The 24,346-nt window shown below is 42.4% G+C and overlaps 1 protein-coding gene and 1 long non-coding RNA gene across 4 annotated transcripts in view; both read left to right on the top strand.

Annotated features, from left to right (window-relative positions):
* Positions 1–22,511, top strand: part of LOC108390516 (uncharacterized) — a 38,466-nt gene extending 15,955 nt beyond the window's left edge. Inside the window, exon 4 of the long non-coding RNA XR_001851527.3 lies at positions 20,214–22,511. This is a non-coding gene — a long non-coding RNA (uncharacterized lncRNA). The remainder of the gene's footprint in view (positions 1–20,213) is intronic.
* A 736-nt stretch (positions 22,512–23,247) lies between these two features.
* The window catches only part of FAM234B (family with sequence similarity 234 member B), a 35,594-nt gene continuing 34,495 nt past the window's right edge, over positions 23,248–24,346 (top strand). For 2 of the 3 annotated variants that reach the window (XM_017649603.3, XM_017649594.3), the window contains exon 1: positions 23,248–23,453. In XM_017649603.3, coding sequence (XP_017505092.3) covers positions 23,417–23,453 — 37 coding nt within the window. In that variant the 5' untranslated portion in view covers positions 23,248–23,416. Of the gene's footprint in view, positions 23,454–23,687; positions 24,141–24,346 lie in introns of those variants that run through there. The other variant, XM_017649610.3, reaches the window with a different exon arrangement.

Below are 24,346 nucleotides of genomic sequence, written 5' to 3'. Positions count from 1 at the left end.
TCTTTTACTGAAAGCACACATTCTACTTTTCTTGCATGCAGAGACATTTCCCTTATTATTTCCAGTGGCTCTTATATCACTTAATTAGAACTCTTAACTTTTAGAACCCTTAATTTCTGGTGAAAATTAAATAGTAAGCAATTGTGAACTGTCTGTTATACTAGTGTTCTACAGATTGGCAGATTTATTAGCACATTTCATAATTTCTAGAAACAAGTTCCTTCATAGTACATTCTTTCAATAAAACTCAAACAAGTTTACCAACATACTCAAATTTATTTTTAGTTTTCTGTTACAAGAAAACAAAAATAGATAAACTCAGACTCGCTTAGAAATTCATGGTTCAGTATTTTATCTTATTTGGAAATCATTTAGGTATTGAATGAATTTCTATCATTTAATTTAGCTTAGTAAAATTTTAAGACTTCAGGTCACCAAAAGATTTTGGAAGCTATTTTCCAGTAAAAGATTTTGGAAGCTATTTTCAAATAAAAGTTTTTATAAATACCAAGTTATTGTGGACAAATTTTATAACAGAGATAACATGAATTTATTCATAGTAAACCTAGGTAAAATTCAAGTATACTGAATGTTGATAACTCTAAAGACATGTTTATTTTTATTAACCCAATAAACTTAAGCAAACTTTAATATTGAAAATTATCCTAGATCACATGAAGTTGAAAAAAAAATGTAGGTTAGTTTCTATTATATTTCTGAGATTCAGAAATGCTTCAAAGTGCTTATTTTTAAACCAATTAAATAGAGCTCTTTACAAATAAATTTTAGCAATACCATTCAGAGAGAGAGAAAACATTTCACACATACAGACACACTCACACATATAGACAGACACAGAGGCATTATAGTTATTGATATTTTGGAGGAAGACACCCAAGATTTATATTTGTCCTTACCAAGTAACCTTATAGAAGTTGTGGTATTTCTGTATATAGCAAAGGGGTTTCTATAGCTGTTTGCAGTTTCTAAAAAAGCCTCTTTTCCTTTTTTTCCCTTCAGTCTGAGGAATTGAGGATGATCTATATAAGAGTTGTAGGTGGACTCTGACATGTTTCTAGACTTGTATTTCTGGTTTTGCAAAAATTTTAAAGGTAAGGACACAGTTGTTCTCAGCTCAAAAATGCGGGTTGTAACTTAAATGACACCAAAGCTTTATCCACTTACATTACCCTTAGTTGGCTTCTTTCCCTCTGGGTACATAGTTCTAATTTTACCTTAGGGAAGAAGACCTTAAAAATTCCTATCAGGTTCTAAATATCAGCTTCCAATCTAGCCAACTTTTGACTTACAGAGCTACTAAAATTTTTTTTACATGTCTTGTCGGTTTTCAGCCAGGGCAAACATTAAATATTGTTGGCAGTATGGAATGACACCCCTTGAGTATAAGAGGGGTCCCCAGAAGGGTCCAAAAGTCCAGAGCTAAATACAGCTAAGAGAAGGAACCAAAAACCTGCATGTCCCAGGCAGGCAGAAAGCCAAGCCCAGTGATATGAGGTAAAATAGGACAAGCAAGAAACAACATTAAATTTTATTTTCCTCACTTGACTGGACATTACAGACAGAAGTTCAGAAGAGCTATTTCTGGTAAAAATGTTCACCCTTTGTGGGTTTCTGCCAGTTTTTCCAGGATCCTCTCTATAGGCTCTGTATCTAATATCTACCAGTCACCCCTTGACTGTTTAAAGGAGTAACAGCAGCTCACCAGGAAGTCCCTCAGTTTCCTCCATTGTAGGATGAGCCCAAGTGGGGGCGGTTGTAAGGCCATGAACTTGACGGACTTTTGTGGACAGTCACACAATCTTTTCACGGTGCCAATACAACTCTAATAGAGAATTATTAGGATGAGGGCTCAGAGGAGAAAAGGGGAGCAGTCTTACAGGGTTTTTTTCTTTCTTTTTTTAAGGTACCTCATCTCTTTCATTTCTCATTCTTTTTTTTTTTGGTAATGAAACTTCTAATGAAGCTATGCTGGAATTTTGAGGAGTTTGCTTTTAAGTGCACTTCTTCTTAATTTCACGTGTTTGGAACATTTCTTATATGGCCATAGTTATTCTAGGCTGCAATTCCCCTGAGGGCTGGGTAGCAGTTTGTCAGGAACCTAGCTGTGCATGAAGTCCGCATTTCTGTCCAACTGTATCTGGCCACAAATGGGGTGTAACTCACATTTCTGTCTGATCATAGGGTCTCCAAGTGGTCTTCTCAGGCACAAAACAAGCTTAGTAAGGTTTTCCCATTTTTGCTAAATAGTCACAGCTTCCAGAACCATAGTTCTTAAGGGCTGGGAGGGGGAGTGCTAGACCCTAGAATTTAAAGGATCTCCTTAACTAGTCTTACTTACACAAGATAAGACAATTTAGATTGCAAGAAGCCGAATCAAGAGTGGAATTCAGGGAATTGCAGGCATATGTTTAGTAAGGGCAATCCATACACATACAGATGTGCACATGCATCCTCTTATTTCTTATGTGTAGTATTTCTGGCCAGTGTTCCTGAAAGGAGCTCAGGGAAGTTTTGGGATTTTGTCTTCCCATAATTTAGCTCAGCTGGCCAGGGGTTGTGGGTCTCTGCTGCTTTGAGTGCTGCCCCCTAAAGCCTCACCAACTGGCTACTCTCCCAGTGTCTTGGAATATCCAGAGTATCACACGATACTCAGGGCTGCTCAAAGTGCTTGGAGAACAAGCCCTTACGTGCCCTTCCTAGGTGAGCTAGAAAGATGTTCCTTCAGACCCAGGAATGAGATTTGTTCTTCTGTGGAAACCCCCGTGAGACCCTACACATCATGGACCAAGGTCCTGCCACTCCTACCAAGTTTTCCAATCACCTAGAAACATGAGGCCTGGAGGGAGCAGGTTGTATCTTATCTTTGGGGTGAGTTCACCCTCATTCAGTTTGATTTGAGAACTAAGGATATTTAATCAGATACAATCCAAAGTGAATTCTAAATGGCCACACAAATTATCATTATGACCTCAAATATTTCAGATAAGGCAATCAAAATAATCAGAACAACAGAATAAATCTAGATAAACAAATAATCAGAACAGAATATGTCTAGATAAAAGGTCACTGGCATAAAATAACTCAACAAAACCAGATCTGAGTGCATCCCCTCAAACTTAGCAGCACCAGATTGGCATTACGTCGCAGTTGTCCAGGGTGGCCACCTATGGACAATCAGAACAGAGGGGACCAATACAGTCAGAATTCAACAACCCCAAGTTGTGGGTGTATAGTCAAAAGCTTTGGAAGGACTGAGTAGAAAAGGAGGGATTGACCTTGATGTGATGGGTCACAAGGGGACCACCTGTGGGCACCTGCACGTTGATGTCAAGGGGATGTTGTCTTTTTCCCTTCCCCTGAAGCCTGGATTTTACCATTGCCACCATACGACAAATCAAAAACTCTAGAGACAGAGATCTTTGAAATAAAAGGGTTTATTGAGCCTTTATAGGTGCTGGACAGAAAAGGACTGAGTCCTGGGACAGGCAGTCTACTTCACCAGCATAAGGCCAGTTCACAGACACAACTTCTGCTAGACTCAAGAAATGGGGCACATTTCTAAGGGGTTTCAAGGAAAGAAAATTCTTTAAACTCACACTGGCTACAGATAAGGAAGGTGGGCTAACACAAAGTGGGGTAAGTCCTGGGAGAGGTGGTTAGTGCATAGAGAAGGTGTATGGATTGGTTGTTGATGAAGGTCAGCCACTGGTCATGCACAAAGGGGCTCCTGGGACCTTTTAGATGATTGTTGAAATGATTTCAATCAGGAATGTGGAGTTTCTGGTTAGCTAAGGCCCTTGGTTATTGGCTGCTTACCTTCCCTCATCTCTCTCCTTCATTCTTCCGCCCTGGTGTCACTTAATTTAGGACATTTCAGAGTTTTTCCTTAGCAATCGTATAATCAGCAATTTTGCAGAAAAAGAGGAATCAAGAGAAAGGAACTTTCTTATGTTCATGACTCAATTGTAATGTCAGCTATTTCTTTTTTAAAAATTAGAATATAATGGACACATAACATTATATTAGCTTCAGGTATACAACATAATGATTCAGTATTTGTATACATTGTGAAATGACCACCATGAAAAATCTAGTTACCATCTGTCACCATACAGAGTTACAAAATATTTTTTCTTATGATGAGAACTTGCAAGTTCTATTCCCTTAGCAACTTGCAAATAAGCAATACAGAAGTGATATTTTTTGATGACCTAGTCTATATTAAAATTGTTGCTAGAAAGGTCAGAGGACCTAGTTCCCAATTACATCTACAAGGATGGATTGTTCTTTACTTTGGGAAATCCCCCTTCCATCTTCTATGTAGAACACTGCTGTCATTTTCCCATTCTGTGGGATCAGTACCTGGATGTCACCTTCAGCTCTCTCCATCCTTGCTTCTCTGATGCCTCTCTTATACTGCTTGGACACACGGACCTGTGATGTAGATCCGTCCTGCTCACCATGTGCTCCTTGTATCTCTCTTGAGACTCCTTGGACCCATGTATAATTTATAAGTTTTGCTCATTTTCCAAAATTGGGGGTATTTTCCAGCTATCATTCCATTGTTGATTTCTAGTTTAATTCCAGTGTGATCTGAGAAATTCCTTTGTATGGTTTCTAGTCTCTTAAATGTGCTGAGGTACGTCTAATGGCCCAGAATGCGGTCTTTCTTGGTGACTGTTCTCTGTGGGCTTGAAAGGAGTGTGTACTCTGCTGTTGGATGGAATAATCCATAAATATTATTTAGATCAAGTGATTGATGGTGCTGTTCATGTCGGCTATGCCCTTATTGATCTTCTGTCTACTGGACCTATCAATCACTAATAGGAAGGTGTTGAAGTCTCCAAGTACAGTAGTGAATTTGTTGCTTGTTAGAAAAATAAATTAAACTGGGATGTGATGGGGAGCACCCTCCCTGCCTCCTTTAATGCTTTGAAGGTGGTACTAGTTTCTGTACTTCTTCCCAGTATGTGGTGTTTCTTCTGATACACTATCATGGCTGAAAGTAGAGACAGGTGATTTCAGAGGCTTCCAGTTGGCCATTTCTACCATAATGTTTCTTACTTAACAGGTCAAGGAAAAAATCTGAGGGCATTTCCACTTTTCAAGTGTAATCATCCCAAGGATGCACTCCTGGACCTCACAGCCATTGATGGGTTTCATGTACCCATTGTACCCACTGTGAGATGGACTTGGGGAAGGACTCCATTTATCTCTTGGCTTTTATAAGCTTCCACTCTAACTTAGAGATGATAATGGCATTTCAGGGCCCCTGGCATTAGTACAAGCCCAGACTGTGTATCTAACAGCCCTCAAGAGGCTGGGTATTCCCCTTTTCCTGGCATTTCTACAAATAGAAATACCAGGTCCTTTGGGGAAGGAATGGGGAAGTGCCTATTGAATGTATTTGTGTGGCATTGCAGGATCCTTTATCAAAGAGGTTAGGGTCCTCCTCAGACAGTAGACTCTGGGTCTCAGAACTGCCCCAGACCTGGAAAATGAGGTTGCAAGTGCCCACTGTGGTGACTCCTATCAGCCTTTTGCTCTCTAGCTTTCAATATTTGTGTGGTTATATAAAACAATAATATTCTGATCTGTTGCCCGTCTACATTGCTCCTAGTAATATCATGGTCTATTAGCCATTGTCACAGATCCTAGTAGGTCAAGAGACCTGCCTGCCACTCCAGCCATGGACTGTATTGCAATAATTATATTCACCTTGACTTTTAAGATTAGGTGCCACCATCCGGCCTCTGCTCTTCTGTAATCCTGTCACCCCCATTGATAATAGAGAGCCCAAAGCTTTAACGACAGAATCTCCTCTAATCAACTGTGATGTACAGTGGACAGTTACTACTGAACTTCTCGAAGATGCTGACACCCCATAACCAGTGTTATCTTTTACTGGTCTCATGATGGGAGTGCCTGCTGGGCCTTCTTGGGGAACCTAGTGGCAGTTTCTCTGACTCACGTAACAATCATTCTAACATTTATACTTTCTGGAACCTTCCTCCATACTCTGCCAAGGCAGTTCCGGTATTTTTATCTCATGATAGACCAACACTGTGCCCAAGCTTCAAGGGGTCATCCCAACAGCACCGAGGACTGACGTCAGGTGTCCTTGTCAGGGTAGTAAGCCCCAGGTAATGAAACAGTGCCCCCACGTCAACAGTTGCTTCCCTGTCCTGCCTTATACTCTGCCCTCGCTGTCTGACATCATTAAACTGCACTCCCATGCATGCCCTGGTTCCTGCTGATATGTGTTGGCCAGGTATTCAGATTCAGTGGGTGTGTATACAAAATGCTTCCAGAGGAGGAAATTCCCCACCTGGGCTTTGCTGTGACTTATTTCTAGTCATTGGCTTGAAGGCAGGGAAGATGGAGCCAGATTGAGGAGGACAAGCCCATTTTGTGAAGTAACTGTCTCAGGCGAGGTCTTTCGGGAGTCTCCAGCTGTATGGAGGCTGCTCTCCTTTAACAAGGGGGAAGGAGGTGCTTTTGGCCAAGCTGGAGGATTTAAATGGTATTGAGATTCAAGGTTGTTAGGTTCATGCACCCAGATATCCCCATCTTAGGTTTCTGATTCTCACTTTCATCATATCAGGTCCTTGACTTTGACATGTGGCCTTTTAGTCTGTGGTTCAGCATTCTTTGAGCTCTGTTAGCCCAGCAGTGAAACCCCAGACTTGATTTTCATCAGATTCTGACTTGCATGGCTACAAACAGTCAGAACCTCTTCAAACACTGCCATGGGGGCTTTCTCACTTTTGCTGGGTGTCTTGAATTCTGGTTAACCTGAGCCCACTTTTTTTCTTTTTTCACTTTTATTTTCTTCTTCAAGGTTTCTGAGGCCATGAACAAAAGCCAGCCTGCTCCATAGTCTTTATAATGACCTCTTTCTTATTTATTCCCAGTATGGAGTCCGTACCAATCAATGTCTGACCTGTAAGTGACTCAGTTCCTGAATCTCATTCTGAGGGGCTGCTTTCCAGAGCTACTTCTACTACCAGCTGTTTTAGCCTAGGTTCTTCAAAAATGCAGAGTCTGAGACAGATTTGCATGGTAGTTGTGACTTTAGAAAATGATCCTCCAAGAAGAGAAGACAGAAGAATGAAGAAGCAAGGGAGGAGAAGATAACCTAAGAGCACCTCACTGAGTTATCCCTGCAGGGAACTAGAGATTCATCCTGCTGGGGCGCTCTGAGAAGTCATGTAGAGTAAGCATAGGAACTGTTTGCTTGAAATGTAAGGGATATTTATCATTGACTTCAGTTCTTGTACAAGGATGGCCTCATGGAGTATTAACTCTCACATTTCCAGGTTTTAAAAAAACTATTTGGTTCTTCTGTATCCTCTAAAGGTGGTCAATGAGGGTTTTAAAAAAGTACTATTATGAACTTGTGGATTTTAACATATTTTATATGTTTCACTCTACTGCAGTCATTGTTTTTATTGACACCTTTCCTTCATTGGCTATTGGGAGCCCCTTCAAATTGTCTCAATTTTGACCCTTGGGAGCTCCTTCACACTGATTCCTGTGGCTTTGAGACATGCCCCCAGTGAACTTTAATAGCCTCTTTGTTTTCTAGTATAACTAGGTATTCTGGGGTTATTCCTGCTCCAGAGAGGGACTCATCCATTTTCCCCACTCCATTTCAGGAGAAATGGTATTTAGAGATTACACTGTGGGCACTAGGGGTCCTCATAGGGCTGGTCATTGCTTCTAGGCTATGTCCCAGGACAGAGCTAGAAATAGGTATTCTATGAAAAAGAATCTCATGAATTAGATATTCTCATAAGTAACAATAACTAATATTTCCAAATCAAATAAAATATTACAGTCTTTCTTTATCTAACTTTGATTTTATATTTGTATCCCATTATTCTTACTCATTAACATTATTACTTAATTTGCTTTAGCTTATTCTATGTAGACATGTATAACAGTTTCAAACATCATTAACAGCTTATTTGCCTTATCTTATTATATATGCACATATAATAGTTTCTTACTATTGTTGTTAGCAATGTAACTGCAAAATACAATTTAAGATTTATTTGCAATTCTATTTTTCTTCTAGCATGTATTCCACTGAGAAGGTACAGTCGAAATGCTGTATTTTGAAGTTACTGAATAATTCTCTATCTGGTTAAGCTTTTATCTTGACCTGCTTGATATTTTGTTTCAGTTTTTCAGGGACTGATATTTTTCTACCTTGATTTAATTTTGTTGTATAATTATGTAAACCATTTACATGGTTTCTAAGTTAAAAGCTGTAAAAGCACACTGAGAGAAGTTTCATTTCTAGCCATGTACCCTGCTTCTTCCTTCCTCCTAAAAAGAATCATTTTCCATGACAATTTAATTAATTCTTCCATTTTTGAAAATATATGCTTTTTTCATATTTCTTCCCTTTTAGGTAAAGGTAGAATACTGTACGTTTTATCCTGCACCTTGCTTTTATCACTTAACCATACATCATGCAATTCACTCCATCGTGGTACATAGAAATCTTATTCCTTTCTACAACTGCCTAGTTCTCTATTGTGTGAATTGATCCAGACAGAAATTGCAGACAGCACCAATAGATTTGGAATCAATTTCTAAAAGGGTAAAATGATCCTGTACTGCAATGGGAAAGACTGTAAAAGGAACAGGTTTGGGGGGAATGCCAGGAGTTTGGTTGGGGACGCATTTTGTTTGGGATGTCTGTTAGACATTCTGGGAGAGTTATGGGTAGACAGTTTTGTTTGTATGAGAATGGAGTTCTAGGGCGAGGTCCAGGCAGGACAGATAATTTGGATGTTAATAGCCAGGGAATACGGTGAGGTAATGGAAGGGTACAGGCTCCAGGCCAGTCTAGTTCTCCCATTTTCACTAACTCCTAACTCTAGCTGAGATTTTGGTTGCCTGATTTTACGGTTAGGGCCCCTATTTCACTAATTTCTTTAGTAAACAGGAAGGCAATCATTGTCTCAAAGCAGGGTAGGGAAGAGGCGAGAGGAAATGTGAACGTGTTTTCAGTAACCTCTTCCTCCCTGCCAGTCCCCTGCTCACCCCCCAGTGCACTACCTCACCTCCCCAGAGAGTTCTTACTGTCCATGTCATTCATTCCTGGAATTTGTATTGCCCCTAAGGTTTTCCTTGTTTGATTCTGGGGAAGGGAGCCAGCAATCTGTGCCAAGTTTCCATCTTTGCAGGAACCAGAGATTCTATTTGATTTTAAAAACTTAAGAAGGGGAAGGGATATATATATATATATATTTGAGAGAAAATAAATGGGGAAATTCTGGTTTATCATCTCTTTCAAATATTCTATGAAAACATCCCAAAGAGATCGAAACTGATTAGGGTCAAGTTGAGAAAAACAGGGATGCAGCAAAGCTAGAAACCGCATACTGGGTGAGAAAATAAGAAATTGCCTACAGTTAGGGAAAAAAAAGTATTCTTAGTGAAAAAATGTTATAATACAAAACCTCTGAAATTCTGCCATGGATAAACATGTATCTGTTCCCTTAAGAGATATTTCCCTAGTCAGCAGTATGCAAGGGGAAGGATGTCAAAGTTTAGCACAGGCAATTTTCATAGGAAAGTTATGACAATTTTAAATATAATCACCATTGAAATAAACAAGAGGGGTAGATTATAAAATTAAACTAGATGACATAATTTGAGGTTAATAAAATTCAGTTATTAGAAAAGTATTTCAATGGACTTTTGTATCTACATTGTAGATTAAGTTTCAACATGAATTTTGAGGGGACACAAACATTTAGTCATTGAATCTTTTTATGCATATTGAACATTTTTACATGTACACACACGGTATATCATTATATATACATTTCTGGGATTTATGATGGACATGTTCCCATATTAGTACATTTGGATCTATGCTACTATTTTAAATGGTTGACATTCATTTTGTACATATGTTGATAAATTACATTTTATCTCATTGAAATGATATTCAAAAAGATAAAATTGAAACGAATCACACCTTCTTTTATTCTTTTAAAGCTAAAACATTATAAATGCAATCTGAGTAAGTAGCACCTGGTCATTGGTCCCAGTTGTCCTCCTTTAAGTTGCTAATTTGTATTTTTTGCCCCTTTCTAAAAGAGAAAATAAGTCCCCAGATCTATAAGGCTAAGGTGTAAAATGCAATATATTTGTAACAGAAGTAAATAAACTCTTTTAGCCCTGATCTTTAAGACTGGGGAGTGGAGGAAAATATATTCAACAGTTTCTCAGATAGGAGAACAGAGAGGCTGGATTAAAATGCAGGTTAAAGAAAGAATTTGTAAGGGATTATATGGGGAAGGGAGAAAAACTTCATGCAAAAATCCTTTCTCTAAGGTGCTTTCTCTTATTAAAGTTGGCCTAGTAAAGAAGACGGGTGCTCCATTCTTAGAAATGAGAACAAAACCTCAGGTCTGTAAGGTTAACCTGGGAAGAGACACAGGGAGAGAGTTCTGGGTTGTGATGGGTCTCAGTAGCTCCAGGGACATACTCTTCTCTAAAAAAAGCCATTCTTGGTCTTCAAGTACCTACTAGTGGAAATGGACATTTTCAGCTTTTAGAGTACATATCTAAGGTCTGTAAAGATTTAAAGCCTGTAACAGATAGAAAAAACTTGGCATCTCTGCCTCCATGCCATACGTCTCCTTTGCTGCCTTAACCCTTGGGCCAGAAGGAGAAAAGGCAATTGCAGATAAGCTTCATCAGAAGGAATTCTGCTTAAGTTTAAGATTTCTGTACATATAGCCATTTACCCAAAGCTTGCCTCCCTCAGGAGGTAGGGAAATACGTATGAGAATAATGACTGTCTGTCAGAGTTTAAGGAACATCGTGACCAACCTGTTGGCCAGTCAAATAACCAAGGACACAGAGTTTCTCAGTCTCCTCGGACCCTCACTGAGCCCAGATGCCTCCTCAAATAAAACCATCCTCTAGTCATTCCCTAACCTGGTCCCCCTGCAGCTCCCCTCACCCCTGCAGCAAAAAAGATGCTTGCAATCAACCCTGAGTTAAAAGGGTGTTTTAGGACATGAGTCTGCCACCTTCTCTGCCTGCTGGCTTACCCAATAAACCCACTTACCTTGCCCCAACACCTTGTCTCTTGACTTACTGGCCCATTATGCAGCAAACAGAATGAACTTGGACTCATTAATAAGCCCATGAACTGAGAGAAAACATTTTTGACGGGAAGGAGGAATTAACTCTATAAAAAACCATCTCTCTAAGGAATGTGAGGTTTGATTACCAAAGGAGAAATTAATGTCAAACTAAACCTTTTGCAGTGGGAGTCAAAACTTCACGTAGTTATGGCAAAGGGAAGGGAGAAGAAAGAAAAATATTTTTATAGAAAGGGGAAATAACTTCAAACAAAATTCTTCAGAACCCTGCCTCCATATTTCCGGCATTTTGAGAACTGCCATACAGAATGGGCTCTATGCCTTGTTCCCCGGAGCTTCAGAAGGGAGAGTTAGCACTGCTGGGAGGGAATCATGGGGAGCAGCCACCCTTACCCAACAATGGATATCTCTTGCCTGCTAAGACCTCTCGAGCTGATAATGTCCAAACAGAGATGAAATGACTGGGGATTACAGAAGCAGTTCCTAGTCAGTGGCAATTAGATTGGCAGACCTCTCAGATACTTTCCAGCATTGAGATCCGATGTTATTACAAGAAATAATTGTTTGCACTCAAATCCCCTTCAGCAGGGCTGACACCGGCCATGGGAGCAGGAAGGAAGGCAGGTGGCTCTGTATGGTGGGGAGACTACAGGCGGGTGGGGAGGGGACCTGGGGAAATGTTTCTAGTGGGGCATCATCAATATAAAGTTTGATTTTAAATGTGTTACAGAATTCATGGGCATGTGGGTTGAGGGCAGGGTCAGAAAGCTCCCTTAAGGAGAGAAACAGGAGCTGTCAGGGGCAGGCTCCGCCCAGACGCCACTGCACCCCCTTGGTCCCAGGCATTGGAGGGGGCTCACAGCAATTCAAGGAACGCACCTCAAGGCCTAGCATGCCCTGCGGCCTAAGGCTCAGACGGGGCCTTTTGTGCTCCGTTGTGAAGGCCGTACTGCTCTTCAGTCTGAAATTGTCATTCTGGATTTACTTATGAGGCATGAAATTAAAGTTGGTAGATGAACCCTACCTGAGGTAAATACACTGAGTGTGCTTATGATTACAGAATGTTTTTTAAAATTCCATTTTAAACTAAATTTTTGCCAACATTTCTCCTTCATTTCTTCATTGAAATGAAAACTTAAGAACATGTAATTTACTGTGTACCAGGAACTAGAAGAGATGATATATCACGAATGAGGTTAATATTTTTAAATTATTGGATAATGATGTAATGGATGATAGTTTGAAAATGAAATTGTTACTCCACTTGGAAAGAATTATATAAATAATATAAAGCCAAGGTTAATGAAAAATTTCAGTGTCTAATATTTCTAGCTGGTAAAAGAGAAAGTACACACAGATTCTCCCAATAAAAGAGCTCAATTGTAAGTATTAGAGGCTGAGGAAAAAAAGTAATTTGTACACTATTAAAGATAACATTAACAAGTTATGTGAAAATTCTTCTATCAGAAAGTGACTTGTCTTAAAGACTCTATTACTAAAGGAGAAAGTTTTATGTAAATAAAATCTCTGGGATAAGACAACAGAGGTTCATGACTTTAAAGCAAAGATATAAAAATAAATAAATAAATAAATAAATGTTTTTCACAAGAATGAGAAAGTAGCTCATGTAAAGTCTCCTGAATAAAAGAATAGAATCTTACGGGGGGTTGGAGAGTGGTAGTAGAATGTATTTGGATGGCAATAAAATAGTTTCATGTAAATTGCTCTCCTTTTTTTCCCCCCAAGCAGGTACAAGCATAGAGTAGTTCAATAAGGCGAAAGTACACACTCAAGGAGGGGGTGTGGGTATGCTTCAGAGGTGAGCAGCCTCATGCAAATCTAAGATTCCTACTTAAAGTCTTTAAAGCTATTGACAAACAACAAAAGGCAAACAAAAAAAACAATAACAATCTGGGTCTTTAATTCCAAGGTTAAAGAGAGAACAACGAATAAAAATGTCTAATTTCATGGAAGAGTAGCCCTGTGCAATATCATTGCTCTATGAAATCTCCCTTGGTTTTATTTTTAGGGTCTTCTAAAATTGTGGCAATGCCCTATGTCAGCTAGGCTATACGTTGATGCTTTTGATCTTGAGAGAGGAATTGCAGACAGCAAGGCCAGAGGCCATCAGAGGATTCTCCTTCACCTTTGTGACTTTCGGGGCTCCTGTCCTCTGCTTGAGGATGTCCTCTTAAAGCTCCCAGTGGTCCTCAGTGTCTCTCTGTGTCTTTGTCCATCAGGACAGGGACAAGAGAGGGCAATGGAGTATCTGCAGACATAACCTGGTGACTTTTCCAAGGAATAGGACTGTTTTTCGCTCCACACATTACTTTGCTCAGAGCAGAGACTGTGGGCTCAGGGAGATATCCCCTCCTACCCTCTACTTCATTTGAATCATGAAGGGGCAAGTTCATTCCTGTCTTCTTAGAAACATGAGAACCTACTAAGTATGGTTTCTCCATAAAGAGGGCCTTTACATGGTGAAGTTGCAGAAAAATAACCTTCTCCTCTCATGTGTCGGATGACAGCCTGACTTCTGGGAAGAGGTGTATGAATCTTGCAGGACCTTTTTGAAGAACAATCATAGGAATGGTCTGTGAATCTCATCTGCCTCCCGTTAGAAGAAAGAATCTCTCCATGGCTGGTCTCTGGCTCTAGGTGGGGGCATCTGCAATTCCTAAGAGAGGTGTTCAAAGCCAGACTAGAGAAGAAGATAGCAGCATGGGGGAAAATCATCCTAAACCAGGGCAAGAAGAAGAGGAAATAATATCCTTGAGAAGATATATCATAAGAGAACAGAACTTTGCTCCTATCAAGAAGAGATAAACAAAAAAGAATATTTATGATTGCTGAGGCTTCAGGGGGCCAATAAATTAATACCTGTCTTCCCTGCCTGGCTGTCACTGAAGGGACTGAGGAGAGGGGCAGATGGAGATAAAACATTCAGCGTCACTATTTAAAGAAAGCTGGACTGAATGACATGGCTTAGATCTGTGGCCAACATGGCTTTCAAATTCTTTGACTTAGAGAGACTTAGCCAGTCTGGCAGAGCTGGACCTTGACAAGCACCTTGAGCACAGCAGGGAGTAGACCTAAAAGCATGTTCTGAAGGGAGGCAGATCACTCCTAATCTTGTCTTTCTGGATCTCTGCACAATAGTTAAAGCAAGTGATTACACGCCCACGCCCCACCCTGGTTCCTCTTGGCTTCCAGGACACGGAATTCCCCTGGTCCGTCTTTAATCTATCTCACTGCTGCACCTACTGGTTTCCTCTGCTGGTTCTTCCCCTTCTCCATGAACAGTGAGTGCTGACATGTGGGGCTCACTCTCCCCACCCCCTCCTCTCCTCTATCACATTCACTCTTTTAGTGATTGTAGTTAAATATGGGCCATATTTGAATGACTCCCAAATTTACATCTCCACCTAGGACTTCTCTTGAACTCCAGATTCTGATATCCGCGCCTGCTGTCACCATTTCCATTTGCATATCCAAATGGGTGTCCAATGTAGCACATCCCAAAGCAAACCCTAGCCTCCCAACCTGCTCTGCTCTGTTTCCCTTCTCTGGTTTTCCAGTTGCTCAGGCCAAAATCCTCCAAGTCTCCTGGATTCCCCTGTCACATCTCACATTCAATTCATCAGCAAATCCTCTGGGTTCTACCCTCAAAATGAAGAATCTGACCACTTCTGCCCACCTCCACTGCCACCATGTTCGTCTAAGCCACCATCACTTCTTGCCCGGATTAGTGCAGTAGCTAAAAGCTATTCACCACCCCTACCCACTGCCCCACACCCCGCTGTCTGTTCCCAGAACAACAAAGTGATCCAAAGGGATCCTTTTAAAATTTTATTCAAATCAACACTCCTGTGCCCCCAAACTTTCAAAAGACTTCCTATGTAACACAGATTAAAAGCCAAAATCTGTACTTATGTCTACAAAGTCTGTATAACCTGTTTCTGCTCTGGACATACCTGACTTCATCACTTACTGATCTTTCCCCAGAACCAGCCACATTCTTTCTGGTCCTTGAACAGGCCAGGTTTCTGCCTCAGAAGCTTCTTAATTGCTATTCATGTTCTTTGTCCAAATGTCATAATTCCAAAACTCTTTGTTCAAATATCACCTCCTTATTTAGGCCTTCTCTAACCATCCTATTTAAAATGGGACACTCTTCCCCCTTCACCATCTGCAATTTCAGTACTTCATTTCCCCTTCCCTATTCTATTTTTCTCCATAACATTTATCACCATCTGACACAGCATGTGTTTTATTTATTTATCTCCCTTCTCCCCTGCCTGGCTCCCTTGCTCCCACGAACACACCATGAGGGCAAGGATTTTTGTCTGTTTTGTTTGATCTTATATCCCCAGCATCTAGAATAGGGCCTGGAAAGTGGAGGTCACTCAAATACTTGGTGAGAATGATTTTAACAAATGAATGAATGAATGCTATGATAACCACGCCCTGCTTCCTTCTTCTAAGCTCATCAATCAGAAAACTCACTTCTTCCATGATGCATGCTCTAGCAGAAACCCCTCCATATGGAAATCTGAGGATTGGGAAATAAGTGTTCCCCTAAAAAGTGATGGGGAAAAATATAAAGACCTATTACAGAACATCTCCTCAAATAAAACCAGCACTGGCTTTTAAGTCCAAGGAAGTGAAGGAAAGATTGGCTTCATGCAAAATCTTCCAGGTGAAGAACAAAACTCAGAGTTTTAAGATGAACTCAGGAAAAGAAACAAAATGAGACCATCTGTGTTAGGAAGGAGGAAATATCTTTATGCAAAATCTCATCCCTAAGCAACTCATCTTTGGTCCTTAAGACTAGGGTAAAGGAATAGAAAGTAATACTACTTAGATGAAAGAACAAAATTCCCAGGTCTTGAAGACTAAGACATGAAATGATAGTATTTATGATAAGAAAGAAGAAAAAGAAATAAATGGGATTTTATGAATTCGGTAAGCAAAAAGAAGCTTTGTATACCTAGCTTTTGGGTAAATTTCCAAGAGCCTTTAGCTCTTTAAGGACAAGCTCTTGGAAGGAAAACAAAAGAAAAGAAAGGAGAGTGAATGAAAATATTTGTGATGGCAAAGGAAGAGTAGATTTAGTTGCCTTGCAACCTCTGCCTGGTTTGTGGCTACACAGCCTTTCAGCTCTGCCAGTATCATTGCTTCTCTCAAAACCTGAAATAACATCCTAGAGATGAATTAAACACCACATCAAGTACTATGTCATATTAAACCCCAGGTTGACAGATGAAGCTTGCTGCCAAACCCAGAAAGCTGGCCAGAAGTAAATGGTGACTTGGTTTTAGTAGATTATCTTAGAGGCAAACTTTAATGAAAAATAAGGAAGAAATAATTTTTAGGTCAAATAAATAAGAAATAATTTTTAGGCTGAATATAATGCATAGCATGATGTCAATGCGCTGCAAATAAGGAAAGCTGAATGTGTTAATTGTACAGGAATGAAAATAATGGATAGTATTTAATATAATTGTGTTACGGAGGACCTATTTTATATAGTATATTTTGTGTGGTGGCTGTTTACCTTCCCCACACGACAGGTCAATACGGAGGGACGGGTTTATTTATATACAGTGCTGGGCTGTTGACAAGGGCAATGGTTACCCAGATCTCATGGCATCAGTCGGGGTGGGAGAGAGCCAGGGAGCCTCTCGGAGTCTGTGTGTGGTTTGGTCCAGTCCTCTGATGGATGAGAGCTGACCGAGGCTGCAGGAAGCCTGGCCGCTTGGCAGGGTAGGTATGCGTCAGGCTGGCTACAGGTGACTGTTTCATCTGCGTCAAGCTCACAGGAAAAGGGATATGAGTTCTGAGAGGTTTAATAGTTTGCATAGTAAGAGGGAAATAAACAACACACATATTTTCTGTCTTGGCAGAACAGAAAAGCAGGCAAAAAGGCAGAATTTGTGCACACATTGTGCTTGAGAGTCGAAGAATTAGTAACTTAACCACTATGACCTCTTTCTGGGAACTGCTTTGTCTCCATTCTTGCTTTCCTCCAGTTTATTCTCTGCATTGCAGCCAACCAGATCATATCACATTGTGATTAAAATCCTTCAATGTCAAGGCCTTCAAGGAATCCACATGACCTGGCTCCTGTCACCTCTCACTCACCACCAGCTCTTTGCAACTAGTGTCTAGGCAACCTGGTTTCCTTCAGAGAACTGAGTTCTCTGCTGACTCAACCTTCACACGTGCTGTTCTTCAGCCTTTACACAGCCAGCTTCTATTCCTTCTCCAGATCTCAGTTTCTCAGAGAGCCGTTTCCTTGCCCCCAACCTAATCCATGGTTTCACTGTAATTCTCTTTTCTTTCATACTTCTTAGCACCCTTTGCAATGATACTTCATTACTTGCTTAATGTCCATCTTCTCCATTTGATTGCAAGGCCTTTGAAAGCAAGGATCCTGCTGGTTTTCTTCACTATTTTAGATCCAGCTCTGCTGAGAGAATTGGCCAAGCAGGATACAGCCAGTGGACTCCAGGAGCAGGGCCCTTGGTATCAAGGGTCAATGCTTCTCATTCGCGATTATAATGCTTCATGGAGATTTAGAGATGAGATGACTAGAGGTGATTATCAGAAAAGCTGAGTCCTCCTATCCAGAGGCATGTGGTGAAGTAACAGCCATGAGGAGTGTGTAAACAGCACTAAGGGATGAACCTGTGGAGGAACTGTGTTCCCTGGCCATGCAACCTGGTGCTTGGCCCATAGCACAGTTATGACGAGGAGCAGTGAAAGAGCTTGAGAACATTTGGATTACATGGATCAAGGAAGTGAACTTAAGAAAAAACAGTTGTACTGATCATAAAAATATCCCTTCCCTTTTAAAGGCTTTTTAAAAAATTGATTTCATTCTTCCCCATAATGTGATAGTCATTTATTCATGAATGCACGTTTACCCAAAAAGAATGTGCTGTGTATTGTATAGGGCTAAAAAAGATACAAAATTTCACTTCTGTCCTTTAAGAACTCAACATTTAGTGTGGCAGTTTTAATGTGGTAGATGTATATTCAGATCATTACAACACAGAACTGCCTGTGATAAATACTCTAAGAAGGGCACGAAACTGAAGTGCTATAGATGTCACTTATATAACCAACAGTACCCTAACTTATTGATTTGTAGAGTATTAGTTAGGACTTAACCAGTGAGCTAGAAGTGTGGAACTGAAAAGACTCAACCAGCAGTCTAGTCTAAATATTAACAAACCAATACTTCATAAGTCCTGACCAATCAGGACAGGCCTGACCAGACAGCTAGGACTCCCAACCAATTAGAACAAAGGTTGGCCAAATATTAGCTACCTTTAACACTGAATACCTGTCATGAATCAGGTATGGTCTTAAGGAGGTTTCTAGAGTGGTCTTAAGGGGGTTTCTAGAGTGGTTAAAAGTGAGGCAGGGGTTACAGATAGTTTTCCATTTTTAGGCTAAATCAAGTTGATAGGTAGCTATCCCTAGATAGCTAAGAATTCTAAAGCTGTGTGTAGGCTCCCTGTGAAAGAGTGTGGTGACTGATGTGTGCCATTGTGAAGAAAGGACAAACTGTAGCCCACGTGCCATGGATTTGATATCCTTGTTGTGATTACAAAGCAGACAAACCTGAATTCAAACCCTCCTTCAGGCACACAGGAACCGGGCAACCCTGGGCAAGTGGCATCATCTACCTAGCTTATACATCCTGCCTGGAAGATGAGGGTAGTAATGTCCACAAAATAGGACTGGTGCATTAAGGACTGGTGCAAATAGGACTCCAGCATTGAGGAAGATGATTTTGGAGGGACAACTTGGAGAACTTTGTGTGAGAATTCCATTGTATGAAGTGGCCATGGTCATGAAGGAATTCCACCCACTGTAGGATGGAGGGAGATTCCAGCCTCATGTTGAGGCTCATGGCAGCAGGAGGCAGGAAAGGACAGAGGAGAGGGCTTAGAGGCAGAGCAGATCCAAGTGGGTCCTGGTGGAGGAAGACCCAGGAATGAGTGAGAAGCAGAGACCTGGGAGAAGAGATGTGTCTAATGGATTTTTTTTGGTGAAATGCAGTGACTCCCTGTCTCCACCCCTTTGACGCTCCTGGAAAACTACAAGTCACAATATGATTGGTTCACTGGATTTTTTTCCTGAAAGAGGGTGAAGGGCCTTATTTTGGAGCAAGGCTGACAAGGGTCCAAACAGTCAATGTCTTCTCCTGTAGGTGGTAAGTGCCCAGTAAATGGCAGCTATTACCGTCCCCATTACTACAAGGACTTTGGTAGACGTATGAATGAGCTATGATGAGAACCTAGAGAAGGAGAGCTAAATTGTCCTGGGTGGGTCTGTCCTTAATTACACTGTCATCCTTAAACATATGTGCCAGCTAGAGACTTGTTAAGAGAAAGCCGTTGTTCAAATCTTAGGGCCCAGAAAGCATTTCATAGTCTAGTTCTATAGGCTTGAAGTCTGTATGAACCTAAGCTGGATGAGCCCTGTGTTTTATTAAGGACACCCTGGGAATACAAACCTATTTAGTCTACATGATAAGCTGTGCAACTCCTGGTCATAGACTCAGTTCTCTGTGCTTTTCTTTGCTGTTCTCAGTCTCCCTGCTCTCTTTGCTATTGCCTTCAGTATTCTTTTTCCCTTTTCTGATCTTATAGTTATTATTGCTTCCTGACTCTGTCTTTGGCACCAGGGTAGCAGAGGGTACTACTTTGAACCTGAGAGGGGTCTGCCAGTAGCCGACTTGTAGGTCAGCTGCCAGGTGTAGGAAGGGCCTCCAGGAATCTATCTGTGGAGAGACTGAGGAGCCTCCTGGGAGAGCTTTACCTTACACACAGTGGAAAGTTTTAAATCAGGACAAGCTCAGCTCAGGAACAAAGCTTGAGTCTCTAGAGGAGAACAATTCTAAGTAGATCAGTATCTGAACTGCACCCCCGCCAGCAACATCAAAAACTAGGATCTGTATCCTATAAAGATACGGGGTTACTAGTGTAGCAGAAACTAGCTAGAAGCTCGCCAAACTTTCTTTTTCTTTCTGGCACACAGATTCTGTCCAAGTTCTGGCCAAATCAGTATGGGCAGAAGTCACATCTACCACCTCCAGGCCTGGCCCTTTAAACTTCTTGCATGATCTGGGGCTGAAGATAACCAGCCGAGAACTCCAAGGCCCTAAGGACGATGAAGCGCCAGATGGGAGGTACCTGAGCCCTCCATTGACTGGGAGGAACAGAACCCCAGTGCTGCCGCTCTCCACCCTCACCTTGACTGTGACTTGAGCAGAAATCAAACTCTTATTCTTAAGAAACAATGTAACTGTAAGGTTGTCTGTTATAGTAATAGACCTGCCCCAGCTGACTCACTAAGTAAAAACGAAAGCTCTGTTTAATGAAAAACTACATTTGACCTTGAAGAATAGGCAGCCTGGTGAAGGGATTTTTCTAAAAAGGTGTAACATAACATAAAAAGAAGACAAGAAGCAGTCTTCCCGAACTGCCACTGCACCGAGCAGCTTTGACATTTAACAGCACTTAACTATCAAGTGGCATTGACTGGTGGAGAATACAGGAAGCAGCAGCAGTTTTTGAAGGGAGGAGGAAATGGCCGTAAGGCATGGCAGTCTTAACGGTACCAAGTGGGAGGGGTGGCAGCTGCTGGTGGACACGGCACTCCTGGTTCCAGGAAGAAACAGTGAAGGCTAGTGGAAGGGTCAGGACTAACAGAAGTGGTCATAGTGTCCGGGGAATGTTCAGTATTAGACAACCAGATTTGATCATGAGTCCATGTAGGACGCTTAGTGATTTTGAGCAATACTTGGGATATCTCAAAGGTAACAGAACCAGCAAACATGGATTCCTTCTACAAGGTATTGGAAACTTGGAAGACTGGGGAAGAGTACTCCCACTGCAGACCAATGCAGGAAGAAAAGGAGGCTCATGGGGCTTCAGCTGTGCTTTTTGGAAACAGTATTTCTTCTCTTCACAGCAGGCTGGGTAGTCAGGCAGTTTGGGCCATCCACAGGCATACCTCCCCAGGCCCCCTGTGTCACTTCTCGGGGTGGCAAGCTAAGTTGGGAAGTCAGGAAGCCCTGGGCATTTGTATTTTCCACAGTGGCCTCAGTGGGTATCTGGGTGAAGGCTCTCACATTTGGTCAGGTAACCAGAGATGGACTCACAGGTTTTCTGTTTACAAGGCAAGGGTCCTGATTCATTTTGTGGCCACCTCAAATTTTTCCCTCTAATTGGAAGAAAAGTACATTAGATTTGAGAAACACTGCTGTATGTAAGCTGTGGCTCCTGTGTTAAAATGGAAAAAAATATATGGGGGATAGGAGAGATTTCTGGAGGATGCAAGGAAGGCAAAGAATAAAGCTTAGGGAGCTGAGAGGGAGGGATTCCTTAGCATCTGCTTCTTCCCGATAATCATGTGGGCAAAGCTGGGGTGGGTACAGGGAGAGCGCGAATGCCATAAAGATTAGGCCCGGAAAGCTGAGGCTGGAGAGACCACGTCTATGGGCTGTACATGTGTGCATACGTAACTGTGAGTACACACACAGGTGGCTATGGGTGACTCTGCTGTTTGAAGTTTTCATCTGACTTTAAACCACACCATTTTATTTTACTTCCATAACATATAAAGGGACTTTCCTAGAATATCCCCTCTCACTAAGAAAAGTGGGCCTATTTCCTCCTTTACTCTTCTCCTGTGCAACCTGACTGTTCTAGTCCAATAGCACCCTCTCCTAGAAACACAAGCAAAACCTGACATTTTCTACATTCCAGGTTATTTTTCTCAGCCTTCATGTACCAAGAACGTGTTTTTGTTGAGCTTATCTGCTACCAGGCAAGCCACTCGTGGCTTATTGTGACTTGAGGTGCTCCTCCTCCTAGATGACCTACCTAGATATCTGTCAAATATCTTTTGCAACATACCTGCAGAGATGTGGCAAACAGTAGAAATTTCAGGCATTGTAGGATGCTGAAAGAATAAAGAAATTACTAACCCATGAAATTATTAAATTTGTTACAATTTGTTATCAAGTTAATAAACTGTCAAGTATTAGTAAGTTATTAATAAAATCAAGAGCTAACACTAACAAAACACTTACTAGATGCAGGTACTATTTCTAAGTGCTTTGTATGCGTCCATTTAATTCTCAGGACAACTCTGTGGAATAGGAATTATATCATTCCCCTTTTACATATGAGGAAATTGAGGCAGAGAGATTAAGCAACCAGTCCTAGATCTAGTAGCTAGGGAAGTGATGGAATCAGGATTTGAACTCATAGGGTCTGGGTCCAGAGTCTGTGCTTTGTCAGAGTCAGTGACATTTTCTTTTGTGGAGAAAAGGGTGGTGGGGATGGTTGTTAAAGAGTCTTTTGGATATCACCCACAGCATGAACCACCTGGATGAATGAGGCGCTGTCCAAGTGGCAGGTAGCTTAGAGCTTCAGTTGATCTGTCTCAAGGAAGTCACGTTACCGTTCTAGATGTCAGTTTTCTCAATAAAACAAGGAGGGTGGACTAGATGGCCTCTCAGATAGGTTCCAGTTCTAAGATAACATCTTCAGCATCCCTGCACTGAAATGCTGATGTCTCGGCACCTGTGGGGAAGAAGCAGTGGGTTCCTGCTTACTAGACCCTTCTAGCTAGCAGCTGCAGGGAAGCGTGCCAGGCAGATACCTGGAAAGACCTGGTAACAGGAGATGAGGATTAGAGCTCCAGGAAACCTCGACTTTCCCTAAGAAACATGAATACTCTCACTAACGGTGCCTACTGTGATCTGGGTGTCTTAAACGGATTATATAACATTTCTCACAGTAAGCTCCTGAAGTAGTTATTATTGTCTCCATTTAAAAAATGAAGCTGAAGCTTAGTCACACCGAGTGAGTTGCCCAAGATGGCCCAGCTAGTAAGGGATGCAGGCACGATTCAAATCCCGTCCGACTTGCAAACCCACGCGCATTGCACAACCCGCGCATTCATTAATAGCTGTTTTCCCATTCCACGCTCCTTGCAAGGCTCCGGGGAGGCTATTACCTCCCCACCTCGCCCAGGAGAAAAGTGAGAGCCAGTGGTGGTTCACAGCGCTGGCGGGAGAGGAGCGCAGGAGCGTGCACGTGGGCGCCGCTGCAGCCACCCCACGCCCCTCCCGCTGCCACCTTTCCAGGTCCGGGTCCCACGCGCCGCCCGCTACCAACTACACTTCCCGGCAGGACGCGGGCGCGCGCACGCGCACTGGGGCCTCCGCCATGGCGACCGTGCTGTCCAGGGCGCTCAAGCTCCCGGGTGAGGAGTAGCAGCCTCGCGACCACCCCGCCCTCGCCGGGCCTGGGGAGACTGGGAGGCGAGGCTGTGGGGGCGAAGCCTGACGGGGCCTGGCTGCAACCCGCGCGGAGCTGCAGGCGCGCGGCCGCGAGCCGGTGCTGCCCCGCCGGCTGGGTCCAGGCGCCAGCAGGGGGCGAGGGGGGCGCTCGGCGGGTCGGGGGGCGTGGAAGGGAGGGACCGCTGCGGCGCGTGGGGCGGTGGCCGCGAGCGGGCGGCCCTTCAGCGGCGGCAAAGGTCGGCGCGTGCCGCCGCTGCCCCGAGGGGAGGTCTGTTGAGGGGAGCATCCTCCGGGGCCCTGCGGACGATGTACCGTGGGGTCCCCAACTCCCGTCTTGGGCTGGACCTGGGCGGGGGCAGGGGCGAGTGACCCTCTGGAGCAGCCTCGCCATTTAATGACAGCATTGACGCAGCTGTGAGGTGGGTGGGTGGAGGGGACAGGTATTTCCTCCTGGTTTGCAGAAGAGGAAAACGAATTATCTGGCTCATCGACTTGTCCAGGGTCGCACGGGCAGTATTGCAAAAGCTTGGACTTGAACGCCGGGGATCTTCTGACTCCAGATCCTGGGTTTTTAATTCTCCTTGGTTAGCCTTTGGCTGTCGAGCCTAAGTACTTACGAGAGGAAATGTTTTGGCACCTGCCAGTTGCAGGTAATGTATGGGATATTCTTTAAGGAGGCCCCGGGTGGTGGGTACAACTTCCAGAGTTGATTCAGTACTTCGGGGCGTCAGCTCCACGTTTTTTGTGTTTGGTTTTGTTTTTCCTCTTTGATTTAGTCTCCAGAATGGGGGCTGCGCTGTTAGAAACTTGCTAATTTAATAAAAGCATTTATTCTGGCCAAATACATTTTAAATGT

Source organism: Manis javanica, chromosome 15, assembly GCF_040802235.1.
Source record: "Manis javanica isolate MJ-LG chromosome 15, MJ_LKY, whole genome shotgun sequence".
NCBI classification, from domain to species: domain Eukaryota; kingdom Metazoa; phylum Chordata; class Mammalia; order Pholidota; family Manidae; genus Manis; species Manis javanica.
The sequence above is the reverse complement of the archived record's forward strand: the minus strand, read 5'-3'. Positions and strand labels throughout refer to the sequence as shown.